Here is a 14198-nt window from a genome sequence, read left to right on the forward strand (position 1 = left end):
ATTCCTTTTGACAAGCTGGAGCCATATGACTCAAAGGAAAACTAACTTTTTTTTTAATACTAGAACCTATATTTCCATCTCACATTATTAATTTACACCATCATCACATTTCTGTAAATCTTCTGTCACCTACCATCACTAGGCTGTGATCTACTATTAGAGATGGGATCTGAACATAAAACATCAACAGTTTTCTTTAGGGAATTTTTTGCAGATTTTTAGAGGCTTAATTCCAAGTACACAATTCTCCTGCTTTGAATGACTGACTTGTGATGTACAAACCATCTCAGGTGGCTGTAAAATGACTTCCTGATGGAAAAGTTAAGAAAGTTTCTCCTTCTCTCTCAACTATGAGCCAAACAGCCTTTTTTAGAGGCTGCAAGTACACAGGAGAGATACGTGAAGCCTTTTTACAAAATGAGCAGGCAGTGTAGAAGTTGAAGTCAGTGAATTATGCAGGTTCTCCTCATGTTGGAGATGATTTTACCCTGCTTGTTTGTAGCTATTGCTGCTGAGTGAGATTCACTCCAGGGTGAGCAGCTCCACTCTTCTGACAGCTTCTGTCCTGTAAATCATCTATTCCCAAGATAGTCTTTGCAGATTGCTGACACAGCATACCACAAATAGTCTACATCATCCTTAACACACACTAAAGACTGTTTCACAAGCAAGTCATTCAAACATCACTGCTAAAGCTTCCTTTTCCAGCTAATAATGCATTATACTGGAATTTAACACTAATGTTAAGGAAGAATTTCAGCTTAACCGTGTAACAAAATCTTGCTGAGGCTAACTTTTAAACCAGTCAAGATTTTCACCATGAATTACTTTTTGATAATTAAAATGAAGCTTTAACCAAGAATGTAGTTCTCCCTCAACCAGGTTAAAGGATTAGACTTCCAAATCAATAAGTAGGTCCTGTCTCCTCTCCTCTTAACTCTCTTCCCAAGCAAGTGAATAATCCTTCTTGAGCAGGCTGGTAGCATTAAATGTAAAGCAACACATCAAAGACTCCAGTCTGCATAAAACCTCCCTCTAAACCATTAACTGTCTGATCCTGCAGCACTTAAAGGAAGGGTGTCTCTGATGTCAGCAGGGATCTGAAGTGCAGTGATTTGCTGGACCTAATAACAAAGTCTTTACCTTCACAGCAACAGCAAAAGTTTTCAGAATTGTCTTAGAACTTTTCAAAGCACCTATAGCAATTTTCAGTAGTCTGATTACTAGATGCTCCTGCTATTAAATGCAAGCTTCCAAATTTCACCTACTTGGGCACTTACTATGCCAGTTTTCTGCATGTACATAAAATATCCTACAAAACTACCTACAGCACAGATTAGGAGCCTGGCAAGTCACCTAAGTGACTGTTGCAACAGAGGGTCAGATGAAGACACCTTCCAAAACCTGGAGAGCACATTCAAGTTGCTCTAAAGCTTAAGAATGAAATATTTATCAAATTATATTTTTGTTCAGTTCTATAACTTTCATGAGAAAGAACTGGCGGTGTTTAGAAGTTGCAATAGTCATATTTTTTTCAGCTAAAAAATGTTCTGGATCAATGACATAACACACACCTCGTTACATTTTTACATACATGACACTTTGCCCTTTCAAACTTGTTCTGCAGAAATTTATCTGTGCAGTGTGCTCTGGGGTGACCCCGCTTGAGCAGGGAGGTTGAACCAGATGACCCACTGTGGTTCCTTCCAACCTGAACCATTCTGAGATTGTGTAATTCCCTTTGACAGTATCTGAAAGTCTAGTCTCTCTGATGAGCTCCACTCATTAGACAGAAAGACACGGTGCAATAAAACTTTAATCCTGAGCTTTTTTAACAACTTCTTACCAGGAAAAGTTATTAAAAATTTAGCTGGAATGGTTGATAATCAGCACTCCAAACACTGCAATGCGAATGTATCTCCAAATAGAGAAGCTATGTTAGGACAAAATATAATCAATTCCAGCAAGCCTAGTGCAAGATGAAAGCAGCTGACCTACCAAATTATTAATAGAAAAGAAACCATTTTTCTCCACCAAAAATGAAACAATGAGCATGTGCATCTCATGCAGAGAGGATTGCATTCCAGCTTTCAGCAGGGCCAGTGATCAATAAACACTTATCTTGACTCAGAAGAACTTACATCAACCGTTTGACTTTTTAAATAGGCAAGCATTAAAAAGCAGCCTCACTCCAGGGTTGGTAGTTTGGACAATCTGAAACACTGGTTGTTTCCATGTGTTCATTACCTGCAGTAATTCAAGATCAGAACTGCAGAAAGAGTAGGATGTATGCCCATGAAGGATTGCATGAATTGGATTTCTTGGGCTCTCTAGAAGCATGGAGCCTGTAGGACTGTGGCAAAGAAGGCAGAATTGGCAATGCAGGCAGGGTAAGGAAAAGGCATGACAAAAATGTAGTCACCAAATATCATTAAACTCACTGACCTGTCCAAAAACCTCATTGTACCAGTTTGCCTGTTTTGCTCCAGCTCTCCAAGAATTTTCACTAACTCAAATGAAAAGTCCTTTTCATTTCTTACAAATTTTCATGCATTTCCTTCAGAAAAAATACTTGAGATGACAGAAAACCAGATTAAAAAAAGAATAAGCATCATCATGACCTCAGTTTGATACTAAAGCTAAACAGCATATTTTAGTATATACTCAAGTCTATTAAGCTCTTTTTCTTCAAAAAGTATAGAAGTTTCTCACTAGTGCTGGTAAGAAACAAAAAGTAAAAATAAATAAAATAGCACAAACAGGTATGGTCAATCTATAGTTTAATTGAAAGCCTACTAAACCCAATACAGAATAAGCTAAACACTGATTTGCTAAAAACCCTCACAGATGAAAAACCCCAGGAACCAAGAGGTAACGATCTACATTACCACATGTCTTAAGGTTACTTCCTATGTGTATTTTTGTGCCCAAAATAGGAAGGACTGGGTGCACCCCAGATGAAAGCTTGTTCAACAGACAGGCCTCATGCTGCCCCAACAGGATTCTCTATTGGCCCTTTCAAATGTCATTGAAAGAGAAAGAATTTCATCTGCCTCTGGATGAACTCACAGTGACAATACCGAAAATGCAGGAAAAAAACCCTGATGGAGATTCCCTAAGAGTTTATCCCTAGGTGTGGAATGGAAGGAGTGTAGAAGATTGTATTTTTTTTTTTACTGTTTTTACATAATTTATAACACTTTAAACACCGGTCTCATAAATATAATATGAACACTTTACACATGCCAAGCAATTAAAAGCTTTCCCCAAAAACTTGTAGGTCTTCTCAGAACCACTGGCAGCATCTGTTTACAGCATCTCATTTTAGTCAGTAACCACTTAATTTAGTCAGATCTACAAGTAATTTTCTTCAAACAACATCTTAATATTAAAAAAACTTGTAACAACAAAAAGATGCCTATAAGCATATCAGTTTGCCTTAAAGTGATTACAGTCAGCATGAAAAAGAAGATTGTCTGTGGTTTAAGATCTGTTGCTTGTGTCCCCACCCCCAGTGCAGATCATCTTTAAATAAAAAGTGCAAATGGGATTTGGGGACTGGATGGACTGATTTGCCTACTGTTTGTCTTCAGTTGCTTATTCTGTAGCCATCTCACATCAACTGTCCTGTCATACTTTGGATTAGCTACACCAAAATTTAAAATAAGGCTCACTGAAGAAAAGGAAGAAATGACATCTAACTTCCAGACTCCTCCTAACACAATCTCCCACAAAAGTGCTCATTTCCCTTTTTACCAAAAAAACCTCCCAAAACCTTGATTACAAAACTACAAAAACATTTCAGTTCTACCATCCATGTAGTCACTTTCCAATCAAGCAAGGCCAAAAAAAGTGATGATGGATTCCCTTTGAATGCAAGAGACACTGCACGCTGTGGAAGCCAGCAGGCTGTCCTGACGACTGCAGTCTTTTCTGCACGCGTACGGGTGTCAGATGAGCCAGTCCCTTTTTTGGGGACCTCGGGTGTATGAACACCAGCAGATAAAGATCTAAGACTGATAATATAAACCCAACATGAACTATTAACTTCCAAGACCACCTACTGTATAAACAAGTTTGATTTTCTAAGGGGTCAGTCAACAGCAGCTGCGCTTTGTCACCGATGGCTGTCGTCGAAGTTTGAAGCCCTTCCCACTGGACGGGGGGTTGGTGTCAGTGGATGGAATTCTGCGACCTACAAGGAGGCAGGAAAAAGAAATTTATAGGAAATGTTATACTTGAAACTAATTCTAAGCATCCGGTGTATGCTCTTTTGTATGTATACAAAAATGTGTCTTCAATTAGCTGTAGGTCACTAGGGAAGACATTCCTGCCCAGCATGATGGCAGCAACAGTCTGTGTTATGTCTGTAAGAGGGACGGCTGCACAAAAAGACAGCAGAGGCAGTTTGAAGTCAATTTAGCAACAGTTACACTTCAGGCTCATCTAGATCTGGACAGCTGAGCTGTAAAAGCACTTGGAGAATACTTTGCAGGATGCAATACCATCTGGAATAGCTTGAGAACAACCATCTTGACCTGTATTTCCACAGATCACCTGCATCAGGCTTAGCAAAGGAGTGCTTGTAGAGAGAGCTGCTTTAGTCATCTCATCAGTCTTTAAAATGGACTGTTCCTGGTTGAGCATTCTCTTCTGAGGAGGATTTATGATTTCCTCCCCTCCCCCCCCCCCAGTTTATTCAAGATCAATTTTAGAGAGCAACTATTAAGTCAGTAAATAAGGAAGCTAACCTACAGCACATATTTTTTACAACAGCTTCAATACATTCAACTGATTCTATAAGACCCAATTTTTTTTTCTTGATGTTTCTGTAGTTAGACCCCTTTTCACTAACAGGATGACATACCTGCACATTGGTGCTGCTACCAAATAATATTGCATAGAATTCACTTTGGAATACTATCTGCTTTTTATTAACGCACATAAAAAGTACCATTGTTGTCCTCACCACAAATGGGACAGAAAAGATTTGCAATTTAATATGAAAAACCCCAAGGTACCACAAACATACTTGTGGAAAATCTACATGCAGTAGTTGCTATTCCCCGTGCAGTAATCTGGCATTTATGAATTCTTGTATTTTTAAAAACACACTTTTTTAGCCTAAGTACAAGCACTAAGAGTGAGAACTTAACTTCTTTTCTCAGATGTATAAAGTCTGGGTCTTCCTCATGCCATTTCCTTTCCCTTCCATAACTTTGGAAGTACTAATTGAAACATTCAATAACAGACATGGTATAATGACACTGACTTCTGACATGAGTACCCTATTTGCTATTTACCCAGCAGCATCACAGTAGGCTGAGGATCTCTAGAAGGAATATTTAGAGGTCATTAGATGACCAGAAAAATCATTCAGCTCATTTTGCAGTTTGTAGTCATGTCAGATTAACAAATTTAAGTCACTATATTCTCACCCAAATAGCACAAAAAGTAACACAGAAATCAAATTTCTACTTGAACTTCTTGCAGAAGAAAGTACATTAACTGTTTAAATACTTACTAATTTCTATAAAGAGTTCATTAATGTTTATTGCATTTTTCGCACTTGTCTCAACAAATATTGCATGAATGGAATCTGCATAGTCTTTAGCGTCTTTTTCCATGACTTCTCTGGAAAAAAAAAAAAAAGCAAAGAAAAATTAATGAATGCAGAAGAACCCCATTACTCAAAACCTTAAGGGACAGATTAAGTTTTTAAGTGTCTCCTATAATGACTATTTTACCTGTTTGGCATCACAGCGCTCCCTCATGCTGAAGCTGCTGCTCATTCTTTACTCTGTGCTGTCTCCCTGCCTTGAGGTTTGAGCATAGTCATGAACTACCCAAGGCCTTAATCCATCTGACAACATTACAGTGGTTTTGTCTTGAGTGCTCTAAGCTTAGTTCTACAATCAATCCTTCTGAGGTGTGTTATTCACCCCCCCCAGCTTTAGATGTCCTGAGAAGATCCTAAAGCATTCTTTCCAATGATCCTGTGCATTTCTTATGACTGTTAACAAAACCAAAGCATCTTCCAACACTGCACAAATCATCAGCACAGCATTTACTTTGCGTGAAGATGTAGCTATAAAAGAGGAATAATTTTATACTGAGCATACAGAAGTGTAAAAGTTATTCTGCACCCCAAAGAAGGCAAGTTGATGATTTTGTATCTTTCCTTAAAAAAAATGAAAAATACAAACTCTAGCAGCTGTAGGGAGGTCTGGACTTTATGTTGTATCACTTTACATACAATTTCTACAATACACAGGCTACTTTCAGTAATGAGGGACTTTAGAATATCAAGAGCATGGACTTTGATCAGCGACTCAAATATTGCCTCTGACTAAAGTACAAGGAATCTTCCTCATTAGCTTGAATAAAAATGTTTACACTTATGATGCCAGCTGAGCATGTGAGACTGAATTCTGTTCTAAGTAATTTTACACTGTATTTCCTTCAAAAGACATGCTACTTCTAACAAAAGTTGTTAGACCTCACTAGATAACTTCTAGGTATTAACAATTTGTAAAACCATACTCAGAACCACCTTTGCCGTGGTTCTTTAAACATGTAACCAACTGCCTCCTTTGAGACACCAGCTATGGTGCCTTTTGCAGTGAAACCTAAACCCAAGAAGTTTACACACACCTTCTTTCTGAATTTTGGCTTATTTAACCAGAGCATCAATAAAAAAGGCCTTCTTTTGTTTTTAGTACATGCCTTCCTGAAAGTTTGGCTGTTCATAAAGTTTCTCAAGAGCTTTTCCCGCTCCCTGCAACTATTTTGGCCACAGCCAATTCCACCCCAATATTTAAGCAGGGAAGGAAGGCACCTGAACAAGCAAGTCAGAAAAACCTACACAATGCTTTCCAACAGGCTTGGTGTTTTTCCTAGCAAAATGAGGTGCTGCAGACTGACAGGGGCACTTCTTGTAAAGTGAGGTAAACAGCTTCTATTACACTATAGTTTCACAGGCAGTTTAGGTTTGTGTAACTTGGCACTGCCACCAGAAAAGGTAATCCTGTCTCCCCGTAAACTGCTCATTCCTAACCCTGCTATCCCCACACCGTTATGCCAGCAAGTGTTCATGGTGTGAGAAAGATAAGTATACTTGGATCAGTTGTTTTTTTTTTTTGTTTTTTTTTTTAAAGGGTTAGTTTTAATTTGGATCCATTTTACAGCCCAGTTTACTGCCCAATCACACGTACACTCACATCAGCACAGGGGAGGAAGTGGATGAGACCATCCAAGGGCAGACTAACCACATCTTTGAACAGCAGAAACAGCACAAACCCCATGTCCTCTGACAGCCCAAACCCCTTATGAAACTACAACACTAGAGTAGAACAGCTTAGATTGTTCTATACCTTTCAGCTGCTCTAAAATCTTGAGATATTTAACACTAGGGCTTCAGGAAAACCCTCAAAACTGACAAGAGTTATTTACCTGACATCATTAAGATCACACTTATTTCCTGCAATAGCTACAACAATGTTGGGAGGCCCATGCTGGCGAAGCTCTTTAACCCAGTTCTTTAACGTTGAGAAAGTTTCCTAATGTGGAAAAAAAAAAAAAAAAAGAAAGAAGACGGAAGGAATTAAGAGTCAGAACTGGCCCATGACACAAATAGAAAACCCCAGAAATTGTAATGCTGGGCCAAGATCAAGTTTCTTACCTCTTTTGTGATGTCATACACTATAATGGCTGCTGCTGACCCTCGGTAATACATCGGGGCTAAAGCACGAAACTGGAAGAAAGACACCAGACAACATAAACCTGATCTTCCACCAAACTCCAGAATCTCACTGTCATTATTGTTACTATTCAAAAAAGTGAAAACCAAGATCACAGCAGTGGAAAACTTTCCTTTACAGTCACAACTGGTCTGTGCAGTAGAGCACACAATCTCCCAGGAAGGCATTGTTCTCCAAAGGCCGGGCAGTAAATCGTGCGGGGCTCAGCAGCTCACCTACTGCAAACAGCACAAAGGCAAGCCTGATCTTATTTTGCCTAGATTAGAACCTCTCACTTAACAGACTGTCTACACAAACATGCATGTGCTCAACTTTAAACACCAAACAAGGGCAAAAATGCAGGAGGAAGCAAGGTCAACTTTGACCAAGACAAAAATGTCAAGAAAACTACCATATATTAATGTTGATCTGAAATGTTCAGAAGCTGCTGTCAACCTCTAGCCCCATGGATCAGTCATCAGTCTTAAATGCTAGAAATGCTGATTTCTTCAGGATTTAACTTATGGCTTTAAGGATTTTGCTTCAGTTTTCCCCTCAAATTTAGAAGCATGTTTAAAATTAAAAAATGCAAAAGCCCATAACTATGTGCCCTGTTGCAAGCAGAGCTTTAAGGAATACACTAGATAAAAGGCTGCAGTAATTTTCTTGTGATTTTCAGAATTAAATCTACTGCAGGTCTGTTTGCTTGGTAGGGCCTGTACCTTTGTGTGGACAGAGCCTTATGAATCCAGGTCTAAAAAAAGTGATAAAGTCCATGATCAAGTTGCATCAAAAATATCAAGGAAGCATTCTTAAGAACAGTGGGATATTCTGCCAATTTAAAAAAAGCCAAGACAACTAATCTTGCAACCAGAATTCTCCATCAAAGTGCAGAGTGAACTGCATGTATTGGTTCCATGTAAGCATATATGATTTAGAGCTTTTATGCATCTTATTACTCAGGGTAAAAATAATGAATTGGATACAGTTTTTCATAAAGGCTTATTCATTTCTAATAAAATACCAATTTCCTTTTGCTTAGTACTGTTCAACTGAGAGCAATATAATAAATCATAAAAATCTTGCTATAAAGCAGAATTCCAGACCATTTACATTTGGCTCTCAAATTCTATTTTGAAAATAGGATTTTGAACACAAAGTTCAGAATATAAAAATATTTAATAGTGGGAAAGGGAAACATGGGCAGGCACTCAGTTCACATTGGGATATAATCCCTCTCTTCCTTCTAAGTACTAATATAAAGGGAAATATATTTGGTAAACCACCACTTGGACTGGTTGCAACCTGGCTTTTTGATTATTTCACTATTTACATTGGGAATAAACCAACTTTCACTTGCTGATTTTGTATTACTCTCATTTCCTGTCTACTAACACTTAGATACTTTTTTCCACCTAAGAGCAGTCGGCAGATAAAATATATTAATGAAACAGATGTTACCAGAAACACTGGATTTTCCTTTCCCAATTTTTCCAAAGACTTCAGCTTGCCCCCCAGCCTCCAATTTGTGTTTTGACAGAATTATTAAGACAACATATTGTAATTATGCAAGGAAACTCAAAACTGTTAGGTAAGAAGGCAAAAATCCTCATTACTGTAAGTGACCTCCTATGAATTTAACTCAGTGGAGAAGAAATGAGAGAAGAAATAAGGTGTGTGTGTGTAAATGAGGTGTGTGAAGCGACTTGGTGCACATTTCCACCTCTGGAACAAGGCTATCCAGCCACCCTGAAGCCACGGAGAGCAAGGGGGTACCCAGAGCAGTGCAGCACTATTTGCAGCTGGGCTTTTGAAATGGGAATCAGCAAACTCTCCTCAAGAAGCCAAGACTATGAATTCCGTGCATTCCACATCATAACTCAGCAGAGACATTTCAGTTCCAAGAACGGTGTGGACATTTTTGGTGTTCCAGATGTATTCCATGGAGGGAATCCCTTCCATAATTCATTGTCAGATACGTTGCATGACCAGAAAACTGTGCTACAGATTTCAGGGCCAGGCAGGTATACAACCCATTAGTGACAGCAGTGATAGTGCTGTCCTGCTCTGGAAAAAAAAATCCTTGCTCACACTTCACTGATTTCCTCGGTTATACTGGGGTCTCAAGTGACTTCTCTCAGACATGGAATATAAATTTCACAGGTATCACAGCTCCTGGGTCAGAGTCCTGGAAAAACACCTTTCCTTTTTTGATTTCAATAAAGATATCATGCAACTTATATGGAAGAAAATTAAAGAGGTATCACTGAGAGTCTAAAAATAGACCAGGAACATGCTGGTCATGTACAGAGATGCTTCCTCAGATTAGATGTGCTGAATCCAAATTACAGGGTCCTCCCTCCCATTGCTTACACAGTTAAAGTGAACAGGATGGAATGCTAAAATGTAATGGATGTTTCCTGCCAGATAGTGGCAGGCATGTTTATAAAGCTTTCCATTTAAGAGTACCAACCTCTAAAAATTCATACTCTACCTCTCAGAATATCACTTTGCAGCATTAACATTCCAGAATGGGCTATGATGTTCACTTAAGACAAACTATTTACAGCAAATGCTGACTGGCTGCTAGGAATGGAAGGGCTCAGGATATTTTTGATAACACAGATATTATTGGACATATTCCTGGGAAACATCCCTGACAATTTCAGTTTGCTTTACATAGTGCTGTTGGAAGGAAATAAATTGTCATTCAAAATCTACAGCACTAAATCAAAATACAAATATATTTGAGTTACTTCTAGACATCAAAGCTGTTACCAAGCCAAAAATCTGGCAACTCAGTTCCACCAGGAATCCTAAAGGTCAAGTGCCTGTGGATAGGGAGGACTGAGGCTTTACAAGGTGTTTGTTTTGTTGATTTGTTTTTTTATTTGGGCTGTTTCTCAAGCCAATCCTGAAAAGTAGTACAGCTGTATTTGCCAGTTGTTATCCTAAAGTAATAACCCAACCTTTGTCACAGTTACCTCACATCCTGAATAAACTCATCATGAGTAACTGGCAGTTGCCAGTAGTTCACTTGCAGTCAAGAAACAGCAAGAGTAAGCACTGTTAATATGGCTACTGTAATTTCTACCACTGTTAGTAGTAATATATAAGCAAACAAATTCTCTAGCAAAGTCTTCCTTTTAAATTCCAAGTAAAAATCATGCAAATTAATTAGCTGAGATCTCATCTGACTAGTCATTTTCTTCAAAGCTTTTGTTGCCTCCCCTCAGAACGATACATGCTGCAGAGATCAAAACCCCAAACTAACCAAATTAAAATTTAAATTTCAAAGTAGATTCCTTGACATAGCTTCTAACACCATCAGATTTGATTAGTAAAACTTTACAAAAGAATACAAAAGCAGTTATCACCTGTAACACTGCTTGAAACTCTGCTTTGGAAAGCTTAAATCTACATCCTACTCACATTTATAACCCTAACAGTGAAGCTAACAGAATGTGTTAGCAGTTGTATATTTTTCCAGAATCAAGGCCTTACTTGTACTATGAAACATGTTAATTCATTTCACTTTGATTCTTGTGGTGCTGCACTGGCTACAAATATTGCAATTGAACGTTTAAAACTCAACTAGAAATGGTACTAGAGAGAGCTGCTGGCTTCCCCCCACACCAGCCTTGTTTTCTTCGGAAAGACCACTCCCTTTCAGTGAATCTAAACCCAGTCAATTGTTTCATCAACTCCTAAGTATAGGAGTTGATGAAACAATAGATAAGGCAATCTTAAAGATAAGGTAATCTTCCTTACCTTTCTACTTCAACCATGACAACAATGAAAAATAAAAACATATCTACAGCACCCACATCCAAAAGGAACCTGCATAGAAACAAGTGTTCTAACACGTTTGTAAAACCAAATCACTTTGTGACTTTCAGGGGCAGAGTTAAAAAGCAACCCAAGCTCTGGCCCAAACTTTCCCCACAGATAATGACTTTACTTACCCGCTCCTGTCCAGCTGTATCCCAAATCAGGAATTTATGCAGCTCATTTTGATACTGTACAGTCTTGGTCATAAAGGAGGCTCTGAAAAAAAATGCACAGTTCATGCTTTTTGAGAATATAAATACCTGCTTAGAACATTCATTACCACCTTGTAAAAAGGTTCACATTCCAATAAAAGTGCTTTCCCCACACATAAACACATGAACTGATGAAGAGTTTCAGATATAAAGGCTGAAAATGGAGAGGATGACATTTCCTTTCAGACACTGAAATTCAACTAACAAAACACATCATAAATGATAAGTTTTAATTGTTTATAAGCTTTAGATAAAAAATATAGGATGTATGACCAAAAAACCCAGAAAGGTCAGCCTTTTAGCAACATCCTTCCTCACAACAATCACTTCAATGCACACGGGAAACTTCTGGGGGGAAAGAGGTCAAATCCTTCCCTTTGTATCGGCTTTTTCTATCTCTGTATTAACATTCAGGTAAGTGCTGGTAAATCCATACTTGGGAATAAAACAGGAGATGGATATCACTATTGGTAGGTGTTAACAGGACAAAGAAATCAATAGAGTAACTTGCTTGTTGTCTGCACTCTGTACAGCTTCCAGATCCTGTCTGGCATTACATATTTTAGTTTGCAGAGGCTCTTGGACTTCCAGAGGACAGGAAAAAAAAAAAAAAAAGAAAGAAAGAAAGAAAAAAATCTCTCCTATGCTTCTCCCGTTGCCCAAATTCTAGATGTTTTATAGTTAAATATTGCAAAGTACTTTTGTGGTTTATTTGATGTGCTTTAGCTGAATGAATGTATTTCCCACAAGAACATGAATTCAGTGACCTACTCTTTTACAAGAGGGAGTTCTTTGCTGTATCTCTTACCTGCAGGAATATTTTTCACTAGAAAAACCACACACTGAATTCAAATCCTTGTACAGCTGGAACTACAGGTGACATAATTGCTTTAAGCACATGAGATCCTACACTGTGAACTTGAATACCATTTGTGTGATTAACTCCTGTCACTTGAAAATATTGCAGAGCTTCAAGTTTGTTCTTCTGTCAGTTTTGACAGGATTCTGAAGGCACCGGATCTTCTTATAGTACCCCAAACTTGCTGTACAGTCAGACTCAGACAGCAAGAGTCTTTCAGCATGATCAACAACATTAAATACCTGAGCCCAGGACGCTGAACTTCAGTTTATCTTGGGGCTTAAGAACCACTTAATGATGTCCCTGACACTTTTGTAGCGAATGTAACTGCAGTCTTCGGACATGTTTCAATGCCATAAGAGGACAATTAGCTAGCTACATTAAAGAAAAGGAAAGGGAGAGGCTACACAATGTTTCAACTGTTAAGAAGTAACATTCTCGCCAATCCTTAAGCCCAGATCATTTGCCAGATAGTGCGCCAAAGTCCAAAGTTAATTAGTGTTTTAAGAAGCCAGATATAAAGTTGCAACACCCCTAAAAAGGAAGAGCCTAGATGCAATGCATTTCAACATCATTTACTAGCTGATGTACTTCTGCAACAAGTAAGGAAAAACAAAGTGATAGGAGTATCTCTTGTAAAGCACAGCAGAGACTTTCACTTCCTTAAGACTGCTGCATCAAATCTGAATTCTCTTGTCAGTATGGAAACTGTTTCCTAAATCATAGATTCTCACTGAATATATCTTACGTGGTTCTATAAACCAAAACATCCCTACACAGTCAATTTGAACGGAGCAGTTGTGTTTCTGTAATTCACATCACAACTGAACCACCCCAAGTAGTACCTAGCAAGAGCTTAAATGCTTCTCGAAATTCTTTGACAATTGGGTCAACAAAACCTTTGAAACTGGAGTTATCCTTGATGACTTTTAGTAGGAATAATGTCTTTATTACTAGGAATAATGTTTTGTTACTAAATTTCCCAGCTGCTTCTCCCAGCCAAGTAGGCACTATAACTACATGAACAAGATGCACCTGAAAGCAGTTTGATATTCCTTTTTGATGCTATAAGGAAAGACTAGATATTCTGCAGTACCTAGAGGTATATGCTGGTTAAATGTGCCCTCACCATCCTGAGAGGAGAAAAACTGCACAATTCTGACAGGACTTCTGCAGCTGCCCATATCAGAACCTGAGCAATGAACACTGAGAACAACGAAGTGTGATTGCCTCAGCTAATTCTAAGAGGAATGAAAACAGGACAGGAAGCAAGATCATATCTCATGAACTCAAAGACCCAGGAATAAAGTTTAAACATTCTCAGCTTTAGTTGTGCAAGATGCTCAAAGCTCTTCTAATTTTTACTTTGTTCTTTCCACCTACTAGTCTCAATGAGGAAATAAATGAAAGGTATAAAGAAAAGTCAAAATTAATTTGCTTAAAATTTTGGGACTGCGTATCTTATTGGCCCTTCACACAACCCCTGCATTTGGGCAAGTCTTGATTCATTTATACCACTACAGCAAACTACCAAAATACCAAGTCCCCAGACCAGTG

The 14198-nt window shown here is 38.4% G+C and overlaps 1 protein-coding gene across 1 annotated transcript in view; it reads right to left on the minus strand.

The window, feature by feature from the left end:
• Positions 1–3630: 3630 nt before the first annotated feature.
• The window catches only part of RAB22A (RAB22A, member RAS oncogene family), a 13614-nt gene continuing 3046 nt past the window's right edge, over positions 3631–14198 (minus strand). Inside the window, exons 3-7 of the mRNA XM_082292775.1 lie at positions 11705–11786; positions 7682–7753; positions 7453–7559; positions 5525–5634; positions 3631–4195 (exon numbers count right to left, since the gene is read on the minus strand). Coding sequence (XP_082148901.1) covers positions 4098–4195; positions 5525–5634; positions 7453–7559; positions 7682–7753; positions 11705–11786 — 469 coding nt within the window. The 3' untranslated portion in view covers positions 3631–4097. The remainder of the gene's footprint in view (positions 4196–5524; positions 5635–7452; positions 7560–7681; positions 7754–11704; positions 11787–14198) is intronic.

The sequence above is a fragment of the Coloeus monedula genome (assembly GCF_965178545.1).
Source record: "Coloeus monedula genome assembly, chromosome: 17".
NCBI lineage: Eukaryota > Metazoa > Chordata > Aves > Passeriformes > Corvidae > Coloeus > Coloeus monedula.